General features: G+C 44.8%; 1 protein-coding gene across 5 annotated transcripts in view; it reads left to right on the top strand.

The window, feature by feature from the left end:
* Positions 1-24,123, top strand: part of LOC116441849 (phosphofurin acidic cluster sorting protein 1-like) — a 62,979-nt gene that overhangs the window by 9,079 nt on the left and 29,777 nt on the right. Inside the window, exon 1 of one of the 5 annotated variants that reach the window (XM_032104210.1) lies at positions 23,831-23,919. The exons of 3 other annotated variants lie outside the window; for them this stretch is intronic. In XM_032104210.1, coding sequence (XP_031960101.1) covers positions 23,846-23,919 — 74 coding nt within the window. In that variant the 5' untranslated portion in view covers positions 23,831-23,845. Of the gene's footprint in view, positions 1-23,830; positions 23,920-23,959; positions 24,004-24,123 lie in introns of those variants that run through there. One more of the 5 variants, XM_032104213.1, reaches the window with a different exon arrangement.

Here is a 24,123-nt window from a genome sequence, read left to right as displayed (position 1 = left end):
TGTTAATGCAGGACAGTTAGGAAGTTTTCCAGGCCTTCAGGATACCTGAGGGAGTCTGGGCCAGAAAAAATGGGCACTGGGAAGTATAAGCTCCAGTTCATGGAATGGTTCAGTAGTATGGCTGTAAGACTTTTGATGGCTTGTAGAAGGAGCTTGGCTTTCTAAGCTCAACTGTTGCCTGTAATGGAAGGTTTTTTCCCAGCTGAATCAGGCATGTGCCACTGAAGTAAGTCCACATTTATTTTTGGAAATTGCCTTGGTCTCTGAATGGAGGTATCATGCCTCTTGCTGGGGTCTTTCTCTTTTCAGGGCCAAGTTGATAGAGATCTGTGACCTCTTGATGACCTTCCTATGAACTGACTGAGCATAGCCTAGACCCAGCTGCCTTTGGCTTAAGTGGCTCCCAGGGGAGGCAGAGCTGAATTTTATGGGCAGTGGGCTATTATGCAGAGAGGCAGAAGGAAGTAAACACCTGGAAACTAAACAAAATGCTCTTTGCATCTTCAGTGGGGCTGCCCGTTGGCTCAGAATGATTGGGTTCCCATCACAGTGCCTTAGCAGGAAAGCAAGCCTGATTGATTCATGCTGCAGGGTGTGAAGCATGCTTTGGCTAAAATAGTCCATCAATTAGCCTTCTACTCATAGTTATCTTAGTAGAAGTCTTTATAGCAGTGTTCTGAGGTGGGAGTGTCTTTATTGAGATGCCTTGCAAATAAGTCCCCTTAGGGGTAGTAGCAGGTTTTCACTGTGTACAGACTGCAAGAAACGAACTAGAGCTTTGCCAAGGTAAAATGTCCGTCTGCATCAAGGTAACGTCTTACTGTGTTTTCATTGTTTTGTGTGTTGGTCGGGCAGTACGTTTGAAAAAAATGTGTCAAAGGCCTTTGTGCAAACATGCTTGAGGTCTTGTTATTTCCACGTAGTGGTATTTTCCACCTCTTTTAATAGGACTGCTCTTTTTATTTTTTTCTTTTAACATCTGAGCGTCCATAAATGCAAGTTCTTAATTAGGAAACAAGATAAGATTGTGTGATTGTGTTCACTTTTTCCATGACACAGCTACTGTGTTTAGTGTTATGTGGATGTTGTTTCAGTGATAAGTGGCCATATTTCTAGTTAGAGGTGAGAGGTACAAGTTGTGTTTCGGCTGCTGCGTCGGTATTGCTGAGGTCCGGCTGCAAAGACCGATTCTACCTGAACAGATTATGCTGTGAATGGCACTGCAAGGATTCAAATACATTGCATTTCATCCACAATACCTTGTATCTCAGGACAATGCATGAGGAAACATTCCAAGTCGTGCTGCCACCCACACAGTGTGCTCGAACACAGTGTCTCCTGCTTATGGTAGTTAGAAAAGCATTGATTGAGGGAAATGCATGTGTTTTGGGCTCACTTTGTGAGACTGTGTACTTGTACCTTCAGGACATTACATTCCAGAAGGTGCTCTGAATTCTCTATCATTATAACTTGCAAACTTTTGTTTTGGGAAGTTATAGCCTAATGAATCTCGTCTTGAAATGAGAGCAGTTGTTGCAAGTACAACTGGAAATATCCCAAAAGTGCCAGCTAGGGTGATCCTTTGAAGTTCCGTGAGGTGATTGCTCTTGTCTCTGCAACCCAATTTTCCTGTTTGGGCAGACAGTGTCCATTACCTGACAACTCATGGAGAGTAGGTTAACACTTTATTTGTGCAGGTGTGGTTGCATGCTTTCCATTGCCTGAGGTCCAGGAATCCTTTCAGTGACAGTTCCTACCATGTGGTGTGAAGGAACGTGCTCTCCTCTGGCACAGCTACATGAAGAGGCTGCTGTGGGCTCAGGAGTCTGTTTACTCTCAGCACAGAGCATTGCTTGTCTTTTCCTGCAACCCCTAAGTGTTCCGTGGCAATGAAGAGCCTCTGAACTGGGTGTTCCTTTAAGAAATGCTTATTCCAGCTGGAATAATATGTATTTATCTGCCTGAGATGTTCTTGAGTGGTTTCCTGGGTAAATCAGACATTTTCATGGTAAACTTCTAGCCTCAGCAAAATCTGTTCTGTTTGGATAAGCTACAGAGTTGCACCTCTGGGAGTGTTAAGTGATTCCAGATTGTTCCTTGAAAAGACGCTGTGGTGCCGTGACAAACCGGTGTAGCTTCAGACCCAGAGTGCTTGGGAGAGGCCACAGTTTCTTGTAGGGAAACAGTCTCTTGTAACTGGTGATATGCTGTGTTTGAATTATGATTTCCTTTTAGTCCTGTATAGAAAGCAAAATGTTCTAAACAGCCATCAAATTGCTTATTATTCTTAATATTGTGGGCTTGGCTACAGTCCTGCAGCATAATATGTCTCATATGTTGTCCACTATCTGTAGCTCTCCGTGTCAGTGGAGAATGTTTGGGATTTCTTCTCTGGTAGTGTTTTGTTTTCCTTCTGTGCTTACAATAATTGAGCAGAACTCAGGACAAATGTGCCCTGCTAATATGATTGATGGGGGGGTGTGCTCCTTGCAAAATGTTAGTAGTGACTTCCCTGAGGGTTTAATTTTATTTGAAGGACCTGTCATGCTGCACCCTAGCCTTGATTTCCGGTGCTTCTTTCATTAGCCAGGCTGTGTTGCAACAGTTCTCTGATGACTTATCAAAAATGTTGCATTCTTCTTACTCTGCTAGTACACCATGAGTGCACGTTCCACTTCCTCTGGTGTCCTCAGTCACTTGTGGCTGATCATTAGCAGTCATGTAGTTTGTGTACAATGCACCCTTCTCTGGGATCAAGATCCCCAGACCTTTATTCTGTCAAAAGAATAATTTGCTGAGCAGCAGCAGCTTCTGAGATTCCCCTAGCGACCCATTCTTTGGTTAAATCTCTGCTGATGCTTTTGTGTAATTGTTTGCAACGTGAAATGATTCTAGATTGAAAGCTGTGTCTCCTGTCAACTTTAAAAGTTGTTTCCAAAAAAGAGCCAGAGGTAAAAAACATACTGCATTTTATAGCATGCTGGGTGAGCATAAGGACAGAGCTATTTTCCAAGTACCTTGTGTTATTATCTGCTGCAAGCTTTCAGCATCCCAGCTGATGGGGAAGCTGTGCTTCTGTTTTGGTTTGTTTTGGGTGTTTTTAACTACATCAAAGCTGGTTACTGTTTTGGGAAACAAGAAGCGAGAGTGTCTTACTCCTCTGTGTGGGATGTGGCAGCAGGAACCTGTCTCTGCTTCTAGGAAGCAGACAGCTCAAGTGATACTGCTCTTGTAGCTAGAAGTCTCTTAGATAAATGAGGCTTTGTTTGGGTACTTCAATATACTCATTACAGTGGACTGGGAGGAGAGATGCAATATTTCAGGTGCCTGAACACATTGGAGCTGTGGTTACAGAGACCACTCCCTGGTCTGCAGTGTGATTCAGCCTCAGTGCACACAGCCCAAAATTGCACTGGCATTTTCTGTTGGCCTGTTGCACTGCCCTCTCCTTTGTAGTGCTGCCCACTGCCATCTCTCATGCTCTGTTTCTCTGTATCATGCTCTAACTCAGTGAGTGGTTCTGTTTAGTAAATTAGAACTCTCACTGTCCTTTGTTCTGTTCTCCTTATTTACCTACTCATGCTGATTTTTAAACTTCCACTTCTTATAATGTTTCTTATTCTTCAGTGCAAACATATGTTAAGTAGCATGAGATCCAAAGCCAGTGCAGGTGGGACCATCTCCTGGACAAAAAAATGTCCAGGTTCCATGCCCAGCTATGTATTTTTAACTGTTTTTCTGCATATGTGATAAATAAATGCTCACCAGTATAGGCAGTTCAGAATGACAGCAGAACTCATGTCTTTAGTTCCATTTTCCAAAACTGAAAACCGCTAACAATTAGGTGTTGGACTGTTGCAATAGTAGCAGGGTTAGAATAAGAGTAACTCCCTGGTAAAGGATTCTGCTACTCTTTTCCTGTTCTTTAGTACCTTTTCTCTAGTGGGGAGAAGATCCTGTTCATGCAAAGCCTGTCATCGGTTCTTCTGCTGTTTCATTTTCAGTAACAATTCAGGTAGTGTCTCTGAATCCATATTATTTAGATAAGTATCACTTAGATTTACATTATTTATATACTTTTAGAAGAGCTCCTGTGTATTTAGCATTTCCCTCTGTGTTCCTTCAGCTGTCTTCTAGTAGTCTATTTTCTGCCTTACCAATACATTCACTTTTTTCTCGTTGTTTCTTTCCCTCAAAAGTCCTGCACATGCCTGCTGACACTTTTGACACTCTTCTCACGATTTTTTCCTTGGTTCTGTGTTGACTTGCATACCTGTAATTGAGCAATCTTTCAATCAGAGTCTTAATTTTTCCCTTCTCAAAGTAGTTTGATTTTTTCCTCATAATTTAAAGACTATTCCTTGTGAAGCTGTAACGACCACATCTTGTTCTTGTTTGGCTTGTATTTTTCAGTTGAACTATGTTCTTGACCTGCTTGGGTTGTTTTTTAATGGCTTTTGCATTTTTTCACTGTTAATGAATATCAGCTTTTTTCATCTTCTAGACTTTCTGAACTTTGTTTTATGTGCATCCCTGAAATACAGTCCCATAAGTCAACATTTCTTTCAGTTCTCTCATACCTTATGCTCAAGGCTGCTTATTCCAGGTGTTCCTTCCTTTCCTGTGTGCTCCTTTGTCAGAAGCAGACTCTGGATGTCCCATTTGGATTTCATGTGCTGTGTGTATGAATAATTTATTAATTTTTTTCCTTGATGTTTGTCAAGTCCCTTGACATTTCAAGCTTTTCTTCCCTGCCTCTTATGTTCCTTAACCTCCAGTCAGACAAGAGGACAACATTCCCATTGCTCTGCATTTGCACTGTGTTCATCTCATCTGTTTCTTGCTGAAATGTTAATATTATTTGGAGGTGATTTTATCTGTTCCCATACTGATTTGTGAAAGTATGGACAAGTCATCCTTGTTTCAGGCTCCTGCTCCACCCACAAGGATCTGAGCAGAGAACTGCATTGTACAGGCACTGGTTATTAACAGCTTGTGTTGATAAAAAGCCTAAACACGAATTGGCCAGCTTTGGTAAGAATCATTCTTTTGAGTGAAGAGTCTTAACTGTGCAACTCTTTAGAATTAAACTTTTTTAAATGTTGTTTTTTCTTAATTTTATGAAGAAGCCTCAAAAATGGATGCCCATGCTGGTTTGACACTGTCTCTTTCATGGGCTTGTATCACTTCACTCCCTGCCCTGTACCGTTGTCTCAGGTGTAACTTAACACGGTACAAGTTCCCGAGCCTGCAGGGATTCAGATCTAAGGTGCTTGCCAGCTCAAGATAAAAGCAGAGGAAGTGGACGGGATGACAGTCTTGTGTCTGTGCTACTTCAGGAGTAGCAAGCTGTAATGAAATGTGAACTCTACATTAAGCATGAGTAGGAAAATTGTTGACTGTGCTTTAGGGAAGCTGCTGTATGGCACATGATTGCTTTTTGTCAGTGTGTGTGTAGATCCTTACCAGGACAGTCTGGATAATGGAAGGAGCTGGTGTGTTTCAGTGACCTAACCCTGACCTCATTTCACCACTTTTCCCAGCTTAGCTGCGTTGGCACAGCAGACTTGGAGGTGTATCCCAGCAAGCTCTCCCAGGTGATGAGTGTGAGAATGTGGTCTGTTCTGCATCCCCCTTAGCACTTTCTCACTTGGTTCAAAGGTACTTGTCACCGTGTCTTAAGCACTTATGCTTTCCTTTCTGCAGAAAAGGCTGCAAGCGGTGTTTTTGTAATCACCGCTTTGTGGTGGTTACTTCATTAACACATTTTATTTTAGCCTGGAGACAGTGAGTGGGCCGCTTAGCAACAGGTACCTGACAGGCTGCTCCAGCTGAGGAGGCTCGAGCAGGTGCGGTGCATTTGCACCTTGCCATGCCATTGACTGCTGCTCTCCGCTAAACTGGCACTGCAGCGTCTTTTGTTAAAGCAGCCCTGACTTTGGGGACAGCTGGTGCAGCAATTCTGCTGCATATGGAGACAGAAAATTTCAAAATCTGTTACATTTGTGAAGAAAGCTCCGTGACATTAGCCATACTATTGCTGATGCCTAATTTCAGCATGGCTAAAACGAGAGTAGATCAGTGTGCTGCTGCAGACTTTTTTCCTGTATGTCCTGAGGTGGCTTTTGGGTAGACCCTCTGTGAACAGCTGGAAGTTTTAACACAGTGATTTTAAGTAAAGCAATGACCAGGTACAGATGGGATGTTTCCCAAGTAATGTAATTACTCTTGCCTAGAAAAAATAATTTTAAAAGTTCACTGCAGCATTTTACCTCTGCCTTGTGGACTGTTTAGTAAGCTCTTTTTAAGATTTCTAGGGAGGCTGTTACACATCAGCAATTAATGTGGTCATGTGCTTTTTGTTAAGCAAATAAAAGTTTGAAAATATTGTTTGAAAATAAAGCAGAACGATGACCTCGTGGTTTGGACACTTGAAGTGATGCTTAGATTCAGATCCAGGATCTGAAGTTGCTTGCTCTTTTTCTAGTTGAAATAGCCCTTTCCCTCCCTGAAGCCACAGCTATGACTCAAGTTCCTGATCGCCCTACTTTGTTCACAGCTGTTTCCATGCTGCAGTGTTGCCTTTTCCTTGCATGTGATAGGGTGACTGTGGAGAGAAGCCACCTGAGAGCAAGGTCACTAACAGAGTTTGCCTTGCTGTCTAGTCTGCCAGATGGGAATCCCCTGGGAACTGGTGGAGTCCAGACTAAGGTTTGGGGAGCAGTGTGTGGAAATTATTTGGACTTTCTGCTGAGGCTTTAAGGGCTCTTTGTGCTGAGAAAAGACCTTGCTCCTCATCGAGGCAGTGAATATCTGCATGGCTTGCAGTGGAACATGAGAGAGGCTGATGGCTGCGTGACTGGATAACATGCTGTGCCCAGACAGGCTGTTTGGGCAGATCCTAATGCTTCCTCAGGAGATGCTTCTTGACAGTGTCCTTATCTGGAATTCAGCTTGTGTGACAGGATGTGCCAGGAGGCTATGGCAGAGTCTCACATCCTGTTGTGGTAGATACTACATGATGTGCTACAATGAAATGTTGCTTGTTTTGTAGGGGTTTTACTCCATGGTTTGGATAAACATGAGTGAGGGGGAAGCAGAGGTGAAGCGATTCATCCAACAGTTAAAAAGTGGCAGTAACAGATTAAATCTTGTGTTTCTGCCTGAATCCAGATCTTAACTCTAAATTGCTTCATTCTAAGAGCAATAAAGTCTTGCTGCAGCAGGGCCCAGGAAATGTCGTTATGTCACTGCAAGTCTCCTGTGCACATGGTGGGGCAACAGTTGTTTGGTATGATTTGTCCTCAGTTAATTTTCCTTTTTATTTTTTGTCACTCCTTCCCAAATATTTGGGTATTGTGAGCAGCACAGCCAGTGAGTTGTAGGTTCACACAGGAAGCTGCTTAAGAGAGTACACAATGTCTGTCCAGCTCCCTCAACTTCTGATCTATTTGCCCAGTTTTGTACTGTCCTGTCAAGGGCAACTGCTGCAAAGAACCGTATTTCATAAAAATCAGTGGTTAAAGGGAGCTTGGAGGTCCTGTTAGGTCCCCTGTGATGAAGAACTTGGCAGTCTTCCAGTCCACTATTTGCTGGCTGGGTGTGCTGTGAAGGTAACTGAACCAGGGTTTGCTGTCTTTTTCTAGTGGGGTGCTATTGAGAATCAGGAGGGGAAAAGGCAGCCTGGAAAAAGCCGATATAAGTGCAGGAAAGGAGATGGGAGAGAACGATACATTTTCAGGCTAAGCCGTTTCAGCTGTGTTCTCTTCAGTGGTGCATCTGTGCGGGTTTGTGGTGTGAAAGGATGCAGGGTTGAGAGATTGGTTTCAAGGAGTCTGTTTCATTCATGGTTTGTGCAGCAAGATGCAGTTGCTCCCTGCATAGGTAAATGTGCCTTTAAACCGATGACTAGGAGGCAAAATTAACAACCCTAAACACCCCTCTTAAACAGTTGGAGTAGGAATGGTTTAGCAGCCACCCACTTGCCTTGTAACTTCTGCCTACTGGCAGCCCAGCCAAGAGGAGGGAAAGGAAATCTCTTAACCTGATTATTGTTGGTGGCTACAGGAAGCAATCTGGTTACAGCAATACTTTGATCCCGACACTGTTGGATCCCACTTTGAAGAGAGAAATCTTGGTTTCATACCCTTGCAGGCAGGGATGTGGTGTCTGTAAAGAAAATCATTGAACCTCCCCTTGCCTTGACCTGAAGAAACTGTGGTGAGGCTCCACACTGTGCACTTGGAATTTGTCCAAGGAACATGAGAACAATTAGCCCCAAAATTTGAGTCCTGTCTATCTGTCTAGGTAAGGAATTACTTCCTTCATAGATCTAAGTGTCTTTTGGGGGAAGCTTGAAGCTTTTAGCAGATGCTGATAGTTCTGTGCTCATGAGAAGAGGAATCTTGAAAAGCATTTTCCAAAGGCCACTTCTGCCACTGCAGCCATGGTTATTTCTCCTCTGGGTAGCTGGCAGAGCTGTGAGGTTAGGGAAGAAACCAGGCTGTAGACTGTGGCAGCTTGTGCCTGTGAGAAGGGAATGGTGTTCTTTGGGTGAGATGCAGAAATGCAAAATGGTTGGTGATGGGCTGGCAGAAGTGGTCAACATCCCAGCTAAACACAGCTGTGAACAGAAGGCAGGACAGGTATTGGCCCCCAGAAGATTCTTTTCTCTTGAGGCACTTGTCTTGTGTGCAGACCTGACTGTAGCAGCAAACACTCCTGTTGACATGAATTATGAATAGGTTTCAGATCCCAAGTGACAAAAGATTAATAACTTTGCTTAATTACAGCCTAATTTTTTTCTAATACTATGAGAGTAAATGACTTTTCAAGGAGACCTGACTCTGAGATGTGTAGGATATCAGAACTCTCTTTGGGAAGAAAGCAAAATTAAATAGATCAAGGTTTAAAATCCAGGCAAAATTTGTGTGAGAGAAGCTCCATGGTGTCTGCCTTCAGAGTAGGTGCATTTTCAGGCCAGACAAACTTTCCATTGAGGTTAGAAGTGTTCAGTGTAGATCTGTCCCAGGGTAGTTTCAGCCTCAGCTGTCCAGGTCTGTGGAGCATCTTCCTTGTGACATCACAATGCTCCAAAGGAGATTATGAAAAGAAAGTGTAGAGTTCTGTGGTGTTTTGCCAGCACTAATTTTACACTTTATGGTATAAGTAAAGCATGTGAAGTTTCAGAATTCAGTTCCTGTTATCCAGAACAAACATTTGCTGCTGATAATTCTCTAGAAGGATCCCTGAGTTGTTGACAGTGCAGGTGAATTCATATGTGATATGGCTTCTCTGTCTAAGGGCAGACAGCAACATGGGGGACTTTTTCAGAAGCAACAGGTAGAACAACAAATGCTAAAAAGAGGAATCTCCTAGAAAGAAGGAAGGAAGACAGAAGAGAAAAAAAAGAGAGAGAGAAGAGAACATAGAAGGAAAGAAGGAAAGAAAGAAAAAGAAAGAAAGAAAGAAAGAAAGAAAAGAGATTGGTGACAGCATGAGGATTTTTAGAAGTACCTTTTGAGTGTCCTGGCTCTTACTTGTTGACTATGGGAAATGAAGCCATTGAAGGGGAAATAACTTGGTTCTTTCTGGGGCTGAGAGAGATAATCTCAGGCTGCCTGAAAGAAGACTTTTGAACAACTTCTTCTTCCCTTATTTTGCAGTAGGAAATCTCCCCACAAAATAAGTGGTGTATGTTCTGTAGAGCATCTGTTGCTCTTTGGGCATGTAACTGAAATACCTGGGCATGTGCACACCCTCCCCACTGCCCACCTGAAAGACAAAAACTGGACCTCAGTGACAAGTTATCACTCTTGCAAAGGACACTTTGGAAATGTGTGCACTGCAAAAGGCTTTTGAATTTGAGCTGTGGTGGTGTGACTGTTAGTCCTTCCTGCTTCCCCCTGTACCTGTGGACTCTTTTTGGAGTGCCAGCTCCGTGTGCAACCTGTAGGATGCTCGTGGGGTTGCAAGTGACAGTTGCTGCTTCTGAATGGTACTTGGTGAAGAGGTGGTGATGGAGATAAAAGCACATGTCTGCAGAATACCTGGCTCCACCAACGTGCTTGTCCTGGACATTATATCTGCACTGGGCTCTGCCTCTTGTTCATCATCCCCCCTTCTCCTGGGACAGAAGTGCTCAGCCTTTTCGAAAAGCAATAAATCCACTTAAAGCAAACAAGTTGCAGGCTGGTGTTGTCCATGTCTCTGTTTCAGGTCCATGGAGAGGGGACAAAAATGGAGGAGAATTTCTGTTCTCCTGTGCTGTTGAACTGGAAGACATTTTGCAACTGCGTCATTAATTGCGTAATTGTGTGACAACTGTAAACACAGTAGGAACTCAAGCCTTTTGTGCTATTTCCTTATTATCTCCCTACTTCTCCCAGTTCTCAAGTTTTTCACTATATCCTACAGCATGTAGATTATATAAAGGACAGGAGAGGCTGAGTGAAAGTCAGCCATGTTTTGCACTTGCTGATTTTCTTCCCTTTACATTTTCGGGTCTTGTATTACCTTGAGATTTCCCATATTTCAGCTGTGATAGAAATATTTGTAAGGGTTAAGCCTTAATGTTTAGGATTAGATAAAAGCGGTGTTGAGGGAAGGAGTCTGTTTTATGTTGGTGACATTGGTTTTGTGCATGGTGAGCCTGCAATGTTTGGGAGGAGAAGCAGCTCCTGAACAAACTGCTCATGGACTAGGTCTGCTAATGACAGATGATTTGAGGTGGCAACCGCCCGGTAGTGAAATGACCAGGCCAGTGAAACAAGATAGCAGAGAGAGTTTTCAGGCTTGGAAAATTGTAAGAGGTTGCGTACAACTGATTAAAAAAAGCTTCTCAGTCTTGTACTATGTTGCAGTTGAAGCTGCCAAAGTGCAGCCATTGCCAGTCTCAGATCCCCCCCACTTTGGTTTTGACACATTGTTATAAGATGTATGGACTGAAACACCATGATTTGGTTTTTGTGCTGAGTTTCACCACACCCTTTCACTGTCATTAAATTTCCCCAATGGAAGATAAACTTAGAGCAAATTCAGTTAAGCCGAATGCTTTCTTTCCTCTTATTTACACCAGCTTTGCCTTGAGAAGTGAATCTGATAAGCTCTCTTGCAGTTATGTATGCAGGTATACAACAAATAGGTCCTGAATATGATTTATTTTTTTCTTCTCTAAGGTAAGGCCTTGAGATATTAGGAACTAGGAAAAAATCCTGCTCTTCGATGTGGACACCCCTGAGAACAAAAGTGTTTAGAGTTCCCTAGGACCCACAGTGGTATTTCTTCCTTCCTCATCTTTCTTCCCTGCCCCTGCAGAATTTGGCATGTGCTTTCTGTTGCAGTGATGGTAGGAGGTTTCCTGTAAAGCTTTGTGATTATTAAAGGCAGGCTTCGTTTTCTTTTTACTTTGCCTGCAGAGGTTGTGCTTTGGAGGATTGTCATCCTCTGAATAGCAAGGCTAGCAGCTTTCTTCTCCTTAAGAATAAAGATCTAATTTTGAAGATGTATGTAGATTTCACACTGAAGGAAGATGTCTAATAAAATAAGGAATTTTCTGTCAGGACAAACTGTGTGTTTCTCTGTGGCTGCAGCTACTCGATGAAATGGATGAGATGCTCCTAAAGCATGTGCCTTAGAATCAGATCTGTCTGTATGCTGTGAATTACTGGGCTACATCCCAGATGTAAAATCCTGCCCTTAACTCCGGACGATTCCCGAGGCCACAGCTCCAGAGTGTAACAGAACTGAGAAAGCTGAACTGTGAGGTGTATGGTTGAGTTCCCCCCCACTCCCCTCCCCATCCTTTCGGATGCATTTCAGGCTATTTTTCAATGGCTGTTGGCAGACTTCCAGCCTCTTGCTACCTTGCTCTATCATCTGCAGTGTGAGTAGTTTAGTAACACATGAGAGCTACAGCAAGCATGAGGTGGTGTGGCTGCGTTGTGTGAAATACTCTGCTGTGCCCTGGGAGTTCAGATGGAAAGCCTGCCTGGAAGTGGCATTTAGGGTTCCTGGTTAGCATGAATTTGAGTGCAAATCCACGGCTATCTCCCAGCAGCTGACATCCCCAGCAAGGGATAAGTTGGTAGTAGTTGTTTTCTCTCTTCCAACTTAGTTTTCTCACCAGTCCAAAGGAGAATGGAGTAATGTGGCATGGATACTGAGAAGCTGCTCCTTTGTAGAAGAGCATTGCCTTTTTGGGACTCTCTGGAGGTAGCAGCTATCACGGGGCAAAAAGAGGGTGTGATGAAAGTCCAAACACGGCTGCTGGAAGGATGCTATGTTTTTGATTTCTTCAGCCATGGTAGCTGACTTCCTTCTTCTTTTCTGTGGATCTGGTTTAGTATGTTTTTGGGTGAGAGGAGACAATCTACCAGCTTTCCAGTATTTTCTAAGGCAGTTGTCAGTCAGTGGGTAGGTGGGCAGAAATGCCAGCTTTCCAGGCAGTGGAAAAGGGGATGAACATCCAGGCTGGGGATGAACACCCCTCATCTTTACTCTGAGCTGCCAGGAGGTATCTTACAGTGCACCTGTCCTCCCTCCTTTTTTCCAGAAGAGATGGGAAGGAGAATGCAGACTATCTGTGAAGTATCTACTAGAGTTATTATCTCCCATTCTTTGCTTCTGGAGGGCTAGGTAATTATAAATTTTATTTATTAGAAAAGAAAAAAAACAAGTTTTCTCAAGCCACTTCCTCTCAGTTGATTCTTCTCTGGGCATATGGAGAAGAGAAAAGCTATTTGCACCCCTTCTGGAAGTTGCCTGAGATTTTGGCTGACTGTGGTGTGGAGCAAATCCTACAGATGCTCTGATGTCTCTTTGTAAGATTGTTGGCTCACATGCTTTGGGTGTTAGGGGAGTGTGTTAAGATATTTACAGTTCAAATATCATCTAATATCTGAGGCGCTTTTTCAGCTGTGTTGCCTTTTTTATTCTGTGGACATACATCACGAAAAGGGGGGTAAATTTCAGAGATGGCTTGACACCAGCCCAAGTTTTGTTGCTCACTGATAAAAGATGGACCATTTCTCTGCGGGTTTTTGGTGTGTTGCCATTTCCTCTTTGCCTGAGCAAATACGTTGTTTGTGTATGCTCGACAGGAGGTTAGGCCAGACAGACCCAAAGGTCTTATGGCCCTCCTAATCTTAAAAAAAATATGGAAAAAAACCCAATGGGAAGTCTTACATGCTGAGGTTTAGAGGCTTACTTATTAGATCCTGACACTGACTGGTTTTCTCAAAAGTATCTTTTCAAGTATCAACTTGTTGGGTTTTTTCCCCAAAGAGCGTAATTTGTATGGCACCTTTCATGGGCTGCAGTGCAGGTAGCTGGGATGCATGACCCAAAGCTGTTGTGTGAGCTCTCAACACAGCACAGCCAACGTTGTCAGTAGAAATCTGTGCAGCAGGTTGCAGGATTCAACACAGGACAAAATACATGAAATAAAACTACTCAAAGCCAACAATAGTGTCTTCAGGAAGCTGCATTAGAACTATGATGTGCTGAGGGAGAGAAAGGTGATAGGCACCCCAAAGTGGCTAATTGCTGTTGTCTTATCTTAACTGGAAGCCTCCCTGAGTGGCACGCCTTTCTGCTGGGGTGCTGGGTGATATGTATGGTAGGCATTACAAGTGCTTCCTGTGGGTGATTCATGCATTGATTGGGTTGTTTCGAAAGAAGGTGGGAGAGCTTTATTTCTTTCTCAGGCCCAGTTCCAGATCCTCTCTGCGTACTCTCGGCAGGGACACGTGGGATGACACAAACTGGCAGGCCAGCCTCACAGCTTTGGACTGGCACTAGTTCCAGCATATGCCTGATTATGTGGCAAGCTAGCTCAGTGCTGGCCTGGAAGGAAACAACTCATTGTTTTCTAGGCTCATTCTTTGCTGGATTAACAGGTTGAGTCAATGTGTCATGTGCTCAAACACAGTGGTGCTGGGAACAGCATTGGCTTCTGGTGCTGGGGATTGGTTCTCCACCTTCTCTGCTTGCACACTCTGAGAGGGATTGTCAGTGTTTCCAGAGAACTGGAGTGTTCCTTGACTTTTGTGAGCATCTCTGACAAGGGCCTGAAAATGAGCCTGGCAGGGAACTGGCCAGGTTCCTGTGGGACCCCTGGGACTGCCTGGTTATGGGCAGTAAGGTCACCCCAGATATCTGTCTGCTCCATGTGCCCTTTGTGTGCTCTCTGATGGGCACAGCCTGTAACATAAGGTCCATAAAATGGAGCCATGCCGTTTTGTCCCTGGGAGGAAGGAAAAGGTCGTTCTGACTTAATGTAAACAGATTAAACCCTCCTCTTTATTTCTTCAAATGTATTTTTTTTTCCTTTGATTAATGTGAATAGGTAGCCCTCTTTACATTTTGTTTGCTGGTTTCAATTAACAGTGATTTACATGGATAACTGAGTAGAATAAGGTATTTCTCACTGAGTGCCAGTTCTAATGGGGATGTTATCAGGTGTTCTCTTCCCTGGCACATTTTCCAGGTGGCTCCTTAAAGAAGATTCTCTGCAGAGATGGAAATATGTCTTTAACTGAAAGAAAGGATCTTCCAAAAGCACCGTGAAGTTGCACTGAAGCATAGGGATTCCCAAGGACATTGCTGCAGTGTGTGCATGTGTAAGAAACCATCCTTTCTCATAGTGTTGAAGCTGTTACAGAATTTCCTCTGTGCAGAGGTGTTTTAAGCTGGAATTGCCATGGTGGATCTGGGGCTCCAAGTAAACATCATTCAGCGAGTGGCAGGGATATTCGCAGGGCTTTGAAAGCTTGTGCTAGAAACAATTTCATCAGCAGTGCAGCTCTCAGTCAGGGGGCTCTGCTGGACAGATTATCAGCAGCGCTCAGATACCAGCTTTATCAAAAGCAGTGCAAACTGAAGAAACAAGTGCCAGAAGCAGCTAACAAAAACCCCCACAGTCTTTGTTCTATGATTGAAGTCTTCCCTTTAGGCCCTTCTTTTTGCAGGGGGGTAACTGACCTTGAGTCTGAAACCCAGTGCTTCAGTGTCTGTGAGCAGCTCTTCTTTGAGCAGATAATACAAGTGTGTGGAAGACTGGCTCAGCCTGCCTTTTGAGGAGTAAGCAGCATTAATCTGGGGAGGTGGGGGGCTGGTTCATACACAGGGTGTGTGCACAGAGCCTGTTCGTGGAGACCCAGGGACAGGTACCCTGTGCTTTATGTACCACCAAACCTGGGAGCAGAGGTGGCTGTTACTGGTGCAGGAGCTTTTCGTAGTCATGTGCCTGATCTCTGTCTTAAGAGTCACCTGTATCTTCTGGAATTTTCCTTCGTATTTCATAGCTGTTCACATTGCTGGGTTAAATCTCTTTTCTTGCAGGAAGAGTTAAGCCATAGATCTTATGTTTTCTCTGTCAATGAAACGTGTGCACGTTTGGGGTTTATTATGTTTCACCTGTATTCAGTTGCAGAGTTTTGGCATCCCACAACATCACCAAAAGTGAGGCTGGACTTGCTGTCAAATCAGGATATTCCAGAGGGAGGCAAAAACCACACTGACAGAAATGCAAGTGGTAGATTAATCTCTTGTTTCAGGTTATCTCTATAATTATTGGAACAATTTGATCTTTCTCCGTGGTGGTTACAAGCAGTAAGAGGGGCTGACAAGAGCAATTGCATTAAGCCTACTCACTCTGGCTAATGCTGTGAGCCAGAGGGATGGCAGTATTGTCTGACTGAGGCTTAAGCCAGTTGTTTAGTATCAGGTACTTGAGTTCAGGTTTTGAGAGAGGATATAAATGAGAAGAAAGGGAAAATACCCAGTTTTATTTCTGTGATTTTGGAAAATGCTGGAAGGCTGCTCTGAATTACTGTCAGCCTTTTTTAAAGTAGTTCTGAGGATTACTCACTCCAGTAGGTCTACTTTTATGTTTTTGTTGCCTGTTGTGTTGAAGCAACAGGCTACTTTTTAACAGAGAACAATCTGTGCTGCACACCACACGTGTGCTGCTCTGAAACTCACGTGTGTAGATCTCCAGCATGTCGTTCCTTCAAATGGAAAAACTTGGAGGATCAATCACAATGGCAGTTCAGTGATCTGCCTTACCGTACTGTCACAGCTTGGCTTTGCTGGATGCTGAGCCTGCACCGGACGTGCCAGCTGTTCTGGTGTACCTTGGAGATCTTCCATTCACAAGATTGAGCTGGGCTGATCTTACTTAGGCTTGCAATCCCCTTGTCAGAAAACGGGATAACTGGCTGTCATCCAGGTGCTAAAAGGTCTTTGCTGTCAGAATTTTCTGAGTATGGTGGTCTCCGGTGACATGGATTTGTGGAGTTGCTGTGGCAACCTGCATAGGTTTCCTCAAGCCCCTGCCTGGTTTCTGGTTTCCAAATTAGCTTCTTTATTTATCCCACTTTGGAGAAGAGAGAGTGGGGGCTGGGCCTTGGGGCAGTTTGCCTGCTGGACAAGCAAAGCAGCCTCTGAAGAGGTGGGGGCAGGGAGCACCATGGCTGGAGCATAGTGCTTGCCTGCCTTCCCTCCAGCTGGGCACATGAACGAGAGCTTCTGCCTCTCTGCAGCCTCCCTGTTGTCTTTGCTTGTGTGTTCCTGCTATAGTTGTAGTTTAAAAGTAGTTAAAGTTGTTGTGTCCTGGCCCCATTGCATTAGGTGAGACTGATTTGAAAACCCTATGCTGTTTTCATTTAGATGAAAAAATATTGATAACTTAAGCAGAAACATGGCTATTAAAACAGCACTTGATTCAAGGGAGGTCATTCCTCTGAAGTTTGAGTGGAACCTAGATCAAACAGGGCCTTGAGCAAAGCCCTTGGAAGGCAGAATTTTTCAAGCTTTCGAGGTAACTTAGGGTCTGATGCTTCCTAGCTGGGAGTCCATCCCACTCCCTGGAACGTGCAGCCTGTGCAGAACTGTCCCTTTCAATCCAGTGAGCTCAGTGTGCAGCACTGTTGGCTCCACATACTCATAAATTTTCTTCTTGACGCTCCACACCTTCTCATGAGGATGCCTACAAGGTCGTGGGTGGCTGTCTCTTTGGGTGTGAAAGTGTGAAAGGGGAAAAAAAGAAGCTTCCTGTTTTATGTGTCTAGCTTTTAACAGGTAAGCAGCCTAATTAATTAAATGCTATACACAGCTCTAATATAGGAAAATTAAGGGTTGGAGAGGGATAAAATTATCTTTTTTTTTCTTTTAAATCATATTTTAAACACATCCTTATTATTATCATGCATCATGGGTTATTATATGCATATCTTGATTTAAATTTTCTCATCTTCTCCCCAGGATCTGACCACCCATCCCAGCATAATAGTCTTGTTTTTCATATTTCTTGTGAGGTGCCCAGCACTATTGTGTACTTAGTGTTCAGGGCAGGCTAAACATGCAGTGTTCATCAAAAGCTGTTCTGGTTTTTATTTTTCAGTCCAACAGGTCCTGCAAAACTTTTATATTAAAATATAAAGTATGTATTTTTCTCCTATTTATGTGAAGTTTAGTAGCAAGTGAGGAGAAAAAGATAAGCTTAGCGAAATGCTACTTGGAGTTCTATGACAGCAACAGTTGCTTATATTTTGGGCTTTATATGCACTTGGATCATGATCATAAGAGTTTAGAGTTGGAGGTTCTGGACAGTGGACAGCAGGAGTGCCTTCATATTGTCCAAGTCATGTGGTTCACTTTAAGTAACTTTTGACTTAACTTTACACAGCCTTGAGCCTGAGATGTTCTGAGTATTGTATGTCTGTGATAAAAATAACAGAAGAGCAAATATGTGCTCAGGACTGGGATTGTTGCAGAGCTGATAGTGATCTCAGAAACCACAGGAGTGTCATGTTACTCAGTTCCTAGATGGAGATGCCTTGAGATGCCTGTGTGAAATACTCCAGGGCATTATGAACCTGGAGCCTGGATGCTGCAGAGACCATACATGGATAGAGAAGAGGTGTTTATTGAATGGTAACACAAGTTCTGATCTTCAGCCTGGGCCCAGAACTGTGCATGTTAGTGTCTGTACAGTTAACTCACTGTGAAGAGGGAGAGTGTAGGGAGCTCTGGCACCTTTGAATTGGGTTTGCAGCCCACCTTGGGTCTCTTGGCTATACCACAAACACACCTGAGTATCCATTCTCAAACTCCTTTGGAGGTGTTGAGAAATGTAGTAGATGAAGGGAGATTGGGAGTGATGCAGGGGGCACAGAATTGCTTTTGCTTGTTTCTGCTTTTGCTCTTTGAGGCTCATCTTAAATATTTGTATTACATCTCATTGCATTCTGCGCCTTACTTGCCAAGACTGGTTGCCTTAGTCACCAGGGCTGTGGTAACTAGGACAACAAGATTAAGCAGGCAAATGTAGAAATAATGGTAATAACTTTCTCAACTCTTCCTGTAATTGGCTTGTATGAACAAATATCGTGCATGTGGGTGACTTGTGTCAGCAGTCTGTTCTCCCTTTCTGCCTGACACATCCTGAAATCCTACTGGTAGCACTACCCTAATTGAGCTGTGGTGGTGCCCTCCTGCAACTGGAAATAAGCCTGTCAGGGCCATGTGAATGTTGCTGTCCACCTCCTTCCTGCAGCGTGGCAGCCTGTGCTGGAGCAGAGTGCAAGGGACACTAAAGGCCAGCTCTCAGGGGCAGCACTTGTGTGCTCATAAGCTTGATGGCAGATTCTGAGTGGGAAGTGTCAGACCAGTGTGTCTGCTGGGATGGGGAGGCTGCCTTACAGTGCTGGGAGCAACTGGTGGCTTCCATGAAGTCACTTTCTTCCACAGATGTTGTCCTCTCCTGGAATAGTTATTTACACGTTGATTTGTTTGCTTGCTGTCAGACTGGGGAGGGTCTGGGAGACAGTAATTGGTGTCCTGTCTCTTATTCCTCAGGGTACTGTTGGCACTACGAGTATAGTTGGAGGTCAGCTTTTGATGCAATTGCGCTTTGCTTTGAGAGCAGGCTGTTTCTATCCCACCAGGTAAACCCAAATCCTGACTTGGGACAATGAAGTTGTATCTCCCACCCACCTTGGAAACATGTTGTTCCTGGAGGCTCCCACTGAGCTGCACCTTGCTGTGTCTGTGCCTTGTGTCTGCCCTTTCTGCAGTAACAAACCAGGGCTGTGTTCTCTCCTCTAGAAAGCTCCCAGCTCTATGAACTTGTGATAGCAAGGCACTTGCCTAGTATTCCTCACTTGCTCTGTGCATTGTTTTCCTTCTCCCTGCTTGTTTTCTCTTAGCTGAATGTGATAGGGAGCCGAAGTGAGCACAGTCAAGGGATTTCCTGGATGCCTCTTCTTTGTGAGAACCCAGTGCAAGCTTAATAGGCCGTTTTGAACACTCTTGACAATCTCTGATTGATCTTTCACGTGGGGGAGGAGTAAGGCGGTTGCATCCAAGGAATTGTGCTAACAAAAGACCCTGTGCTTTGGTACCTGCCTTCCCTGGGGAACAGCTTCCTCTGCCTCTTCTCCATATGTGATTATCCTGAGGAGGGCTCTCACCTCTCCTTTGAACTGGCAGCCTGTTTATAGCTGCAAGCAGCATTTCTGTTAAGGAACTGTCAGATATTTCGGAACTAAGTTTTTGCTTCGAGTGGTACCGTTTTGGTATGTCCAGATCCTGGGCCTCTAGTTAAGTTTTCTTCTCTGATGTTGCTATCACTTGACTTCTGTCCTTTTAAATTTGGCTGGAATTTCATAGTCACTTGCAGACTTATTTCTTGCCCTTACTAACCACTGTTAGAGTTGGATTCAAAGCTAGCCCCTCATGGCTGTTTTAAAAACTTTTCAGTATTATTCTGGGCTGGAACTAGCTTTTATTTCTTTTATAGGCTTGCTTTACAGTTTGATCAGTGAAGCAAAAAAGCCACGTTTTTTTCTCTTCTGCTTCAGTTGGCTGGTGCAGAGCTTCCTGTGTGCTAGTCTCAAGGTAGTATGTGCACTGACAAATGTTTTTCTAAAAGCCTGTGTACAAGAGCTGAGGACAACACATTACAGAAATGCTTAACGACCTCCTGTATAAAATTCAGAGTACTTAAAGAGAATAAAAGGATGATGCATCTGAACATATACAGGACATCATATGCCCAGGTAGTGGGCATAGAGGAGTGCCTCTGTTGCACCGAGTGGTCTTGTGTGCACCTATTGTGCAGGAAATCCTTCGCTTCAGCCAAAGATCTCTGTGGGTTGGTGGGAAGGATTGTGTGATAAATTACCTCTCCCTCCATTTCCTGAGTTCTTCAGTGGGCATTCTGGTGCTTCAGTGAGCACAACAAAACTGTGCTTTAAAGAGACAAAGTGGTTGGTAGGGTGATGAACTCTTAAAGTATGTTACAAATTCAGATTTTCTTAGCCAGGGTGTCTTTGGATGGCTGCCTATGCCCGGTGTGGCTGTAATACAGGATGTGGTGAGGACACACACCAGGTTATTCATGGACCCTTTTGCTAGGTGGAATGTGTTCTGTGATAGCTCCTGGCTGTGTTTGCAGCTTGCTGAGAAGGTGAATGGGCACAGTGATCCTTGGAAAGAGTGTCCTATTCCACTGGGACAGTGTCTGGAAGTGAGCAGTTGCAGGTGCATGGAGTGTCATCTGTTCAGTCTGTGTGCGGCTCGCTGGGGCCCCCAAGGGCCCTGCCAGCCTGTCAGTAAGTGTCTGACACTGCTGAGCCCAAGCCGCAGCACCTTGGAGAGTAGGGACAGTCTGCTGGACAGCCTGGCAGCCTGCTGGGAAATCTTGTGGTGCCAGTGAGCAGCAGTGACTGTGGACAGCAGCAGCCTGCCTGCTTTGCCTGCTGAGGGCCCTGAGGGGAAACTGCCTCTGCTGTGGAGCACTGGAGCCCAGGCTGCTCCCTGGACACATTTATTTTTGCAGCATAGCTGGTTCATGCTTTTTGATGCCTGCTCCCAGAGAGCCTGATGTTACAGGGTCAGTGGACCTGGACAAAAAGCAGGTTCTATTGCTGGGATTTTCAGGTAAATACCATGGTATTCCTGAGCTAGGGAATTTAGTGGGAGCCACAGCAATGTGTACTGCCTTCTCACTTCCACACCGGATGCATGGTTTGTGTGGCATCCCTGCCTCAGAAAAGCATGCGTAGTTGGTAGAAACAGCCCAGAAGCTTTGTATTGCAGTAGTGTTTCAAGATGGATGTCTCTGCCCAGAGGGGCTGTTTTGAAGCTGACCAGTGAGAAGCAGTGCACACTGGAGTGTTTGCAGGTACCTCTATGCTAAAAGGAAAGCTGCTCTGAAGCACCAGGTAAGCTGCAGCTCCTTGCTGTGGGGTGTGGGATAGCTCTGGCATGTCTGTGTTAGTGACAGGTTGGATTAACCAATAGTGTCTTTCTAAGACAGATCTCAGGTTTTTCACTCCATCCTCTGATCTTGTTTTCGTCACTGAATGCTCAGACTGATGGCTCTTCCATGATTTTAACAACTGCCCTTTCATAGCTTCCCCACTTTTCAGACAAGGGTTTGATGTGTGTGGTCTGCACAGTGGCCTCACTGCACTGTGGTCTAGATCAGTGGCTTAAGAGACCTGTGCAACAGAGGGGTTTATAAACCTGTTGAGAAACAACTCTTCTGGGCAGAGCTCTATGTTGAATTCTGTCTGGAGAGGGGAGACTTGCTAGGAAGGGGAGGCAGGAATAGCCCTGCCAATGCTGATAGGCAGTGCTCATCCTGTTAGGGAGTTTGAGGTGCTGGGTAGGTTTGGCATGACAGTAGCAGCTGCTCTTTTCTCCTCCAGTGGGACTAACCACATTAGCAGGAATGTCCCCTGAGATCAGGGTAGGATGGATGTACATCTTGTGTGTGATCTGGTCTCCAGGCTGGCAAAACATGTGGGAGCTCTCAGTCCGCAGCAGGGAGGATCAGGAGGAAGCGGTCCTCGAGTCAGGAGGTGGCATTTAGGTTATATATTGATGTTGGCCATCTCTCTCTCTGCTGCCTACAGTGTCCCACGCTTTTCCTAGACACAAGTCCACAACACAAGCAGGTAATAGGCCAGAGTGGTCCACTTCTTTCTGAGGCTGCCTGTATGACTGAGTCTGAAACTGTGTAGCTGTCTATAGCTATGGAGCCTGTAAAGGAGAGCTGTGCTTAAAGAAATCCTTCTGGGAACAGGAAGGTAGCATTTTATAATATAGGCTTATCTTTGATTTGCTTCCGCTATTGTGTTTGAATTGGTCTGAGAAAGGACCATTTGTCTTGTTTAGAAATGATTTGCTTGCAGAGATGCTGGCACACACTTGTCCATGTGAGGAGGCACATCCAAACATCAGAGGATGGTTCAGCAGGCTCTAGAAGGAGAGCACGTGTATTCTGGAGCTGTTGGCTGCAGGCCTAACCAAAGGGAATCCCAGAGATCTTTGCTGGTTTGAGGGTGTCACTGCTGTCCATGCTTTGTGGGAATACTGGAGCAAAGGGAATAGTCCTATATGGCCTTGGCCAAACATTTGTATGAGAGGTGTTTTTCTGTTGCAGCCAGGCTTGCTCTGCCCTGTTTTGGGATGTCATGACCTCTGCATCAGTGCCCTCCTGCTTGGAACAACCTCACTATGCCATGGGCAGCAAACAAGCAGAGGGATCTCAATGTTAGTCATTCTTTCACTGGAAATACAGTGTTATGAGTAGTTCAAATCTTCGGTGTGCACTGCTAGTATTGTAACATTTTGGCAGCACAAAAGTAGCCGAAAGCCTGTAGTAGATGTAGTAGATGTTTGGAAAGAGAAGTGCTCTGCACCCTGAGCACAGCGCTGCTGCTGGTCCATCTGCCACTCCTCGTGTGACTCCCTGGGTGTGGGCCTGGTGTACGCTCAGTGATGCATGTTGGCTGATCTCCTTTAACAAGCATGTTTCTAAAGCATAACCTGTTATAACCTTCCTGTGAAGGAAACAGTGGGTGGTCCAGGAGCAGTTTTGGCAGCAGTTTGGCTACACATGTCACACACGAGTTTTGAAAACCCTGAGGAAGAGGATTTTGTACATCTTGTTAAGTATTTAGAAATATTTTTATATTCTCTTAGATAAATCCAACAAATCTCTTCTGTAATGCTGAATGAGCCTTAGGTCTTCCAGACAAAATCAGTGAATCCAGTACCCGTCTGCACTTTCCTCCCTTACACCTGGCTGCTTTCACACTGGTAGCAAGCAGCTCTGATGGCTGTTACTGGTGATCACTAGTAGCTACTGCTGCTGGCTGAGACATGCATAGTGTTGATGTCCTTGTCCTTTCTCTGAGCCTCCTTATCTCATTAGTGCACCTGACCCAGCCTGGAATGCCTCCTATGCCTTGTCCTGGCTGTTGTGTCTCTTTGGGACATGACCTGCCCTGTTCCTGTGGCTCTGTTGAGAGCAGCTGTGTGCTGTCTCAGTGGTATTGCAGTACTATGAAATACATCTCTGAGCACAAAGGAGTGCTATGAGCTTGTGGTGGAAGAGAAGATGGTTCCTGGGAGGCCTCTGGGTGGCAGTCAGAGCCCCTGGGCAGAGCTGTGTGTGTTACCTGCGGCGGGTGGGAAAGCTGCTTCAGAGTGTTTAATAGAGCAGCTGGGTGCTGACCAAACCAGAGGTCCTCTGCCCAGAGAATAAAGAGTTAGGCACTCTTCCAGGGGCTGACTGGAGCAGGGCATGCCTGATAAATGTGCATACACAGTGAGATGGTGACGTTTGGTGCAGTTAAGAATGGCCTGCCCAGTCAGATGAGAACAGCAGGGGCTGATGGTGTGGGTTTTCCCTTCCGTGGGGATAGGAAAATGAAAAAAAATGAGGTGCTCCAATTCAGTATAGTGGTGCTGAGGTCCCATTTAATGTACTGCGCTGGCCTCTTTTCAGTGACTGCAGTCTGTCTTGAATGGCCGTTCCAGGGGGGAAATGCTAACCAGGACACAAGGCTGTGAGGAAAACTCGAGGCAGCTGCAAGCAGCCAGCCACCAAGACAAGGAAAGGTAGATCCATCTACTTGCAGGACACGTTTTCTTCCCATTTGCCTCCTGACTGAGGATGAATTGCTTGATGATACCTTGCTCTTGGTAATGTATACCCTACTGATACTGTTGTTCTTTGCCCTCCCCAGCATGACTTTGCCTATCCTCCTCCCCTGTAGTGCAGCCAGATTGCTGCTGTGAGGACAAGAAACACCTTCCTTTGCT

Source organism: Corvus moneduloides, chromosome 3 (assembly GCF_009650955.1).
Source record: "Corvus moneduloides isolate bCorMon1 chromosome 3, bCorMon1.pri, whole genome shotgun sequence".
NCBI lineage: Eukaryota > Metazoa > Chordata > Aves > Passeriformes > Corvidae > Corvus > Corvus moneduloides.
This window is presented reverse-complemented; position numbering and strand designations above follow the sequence as displayed.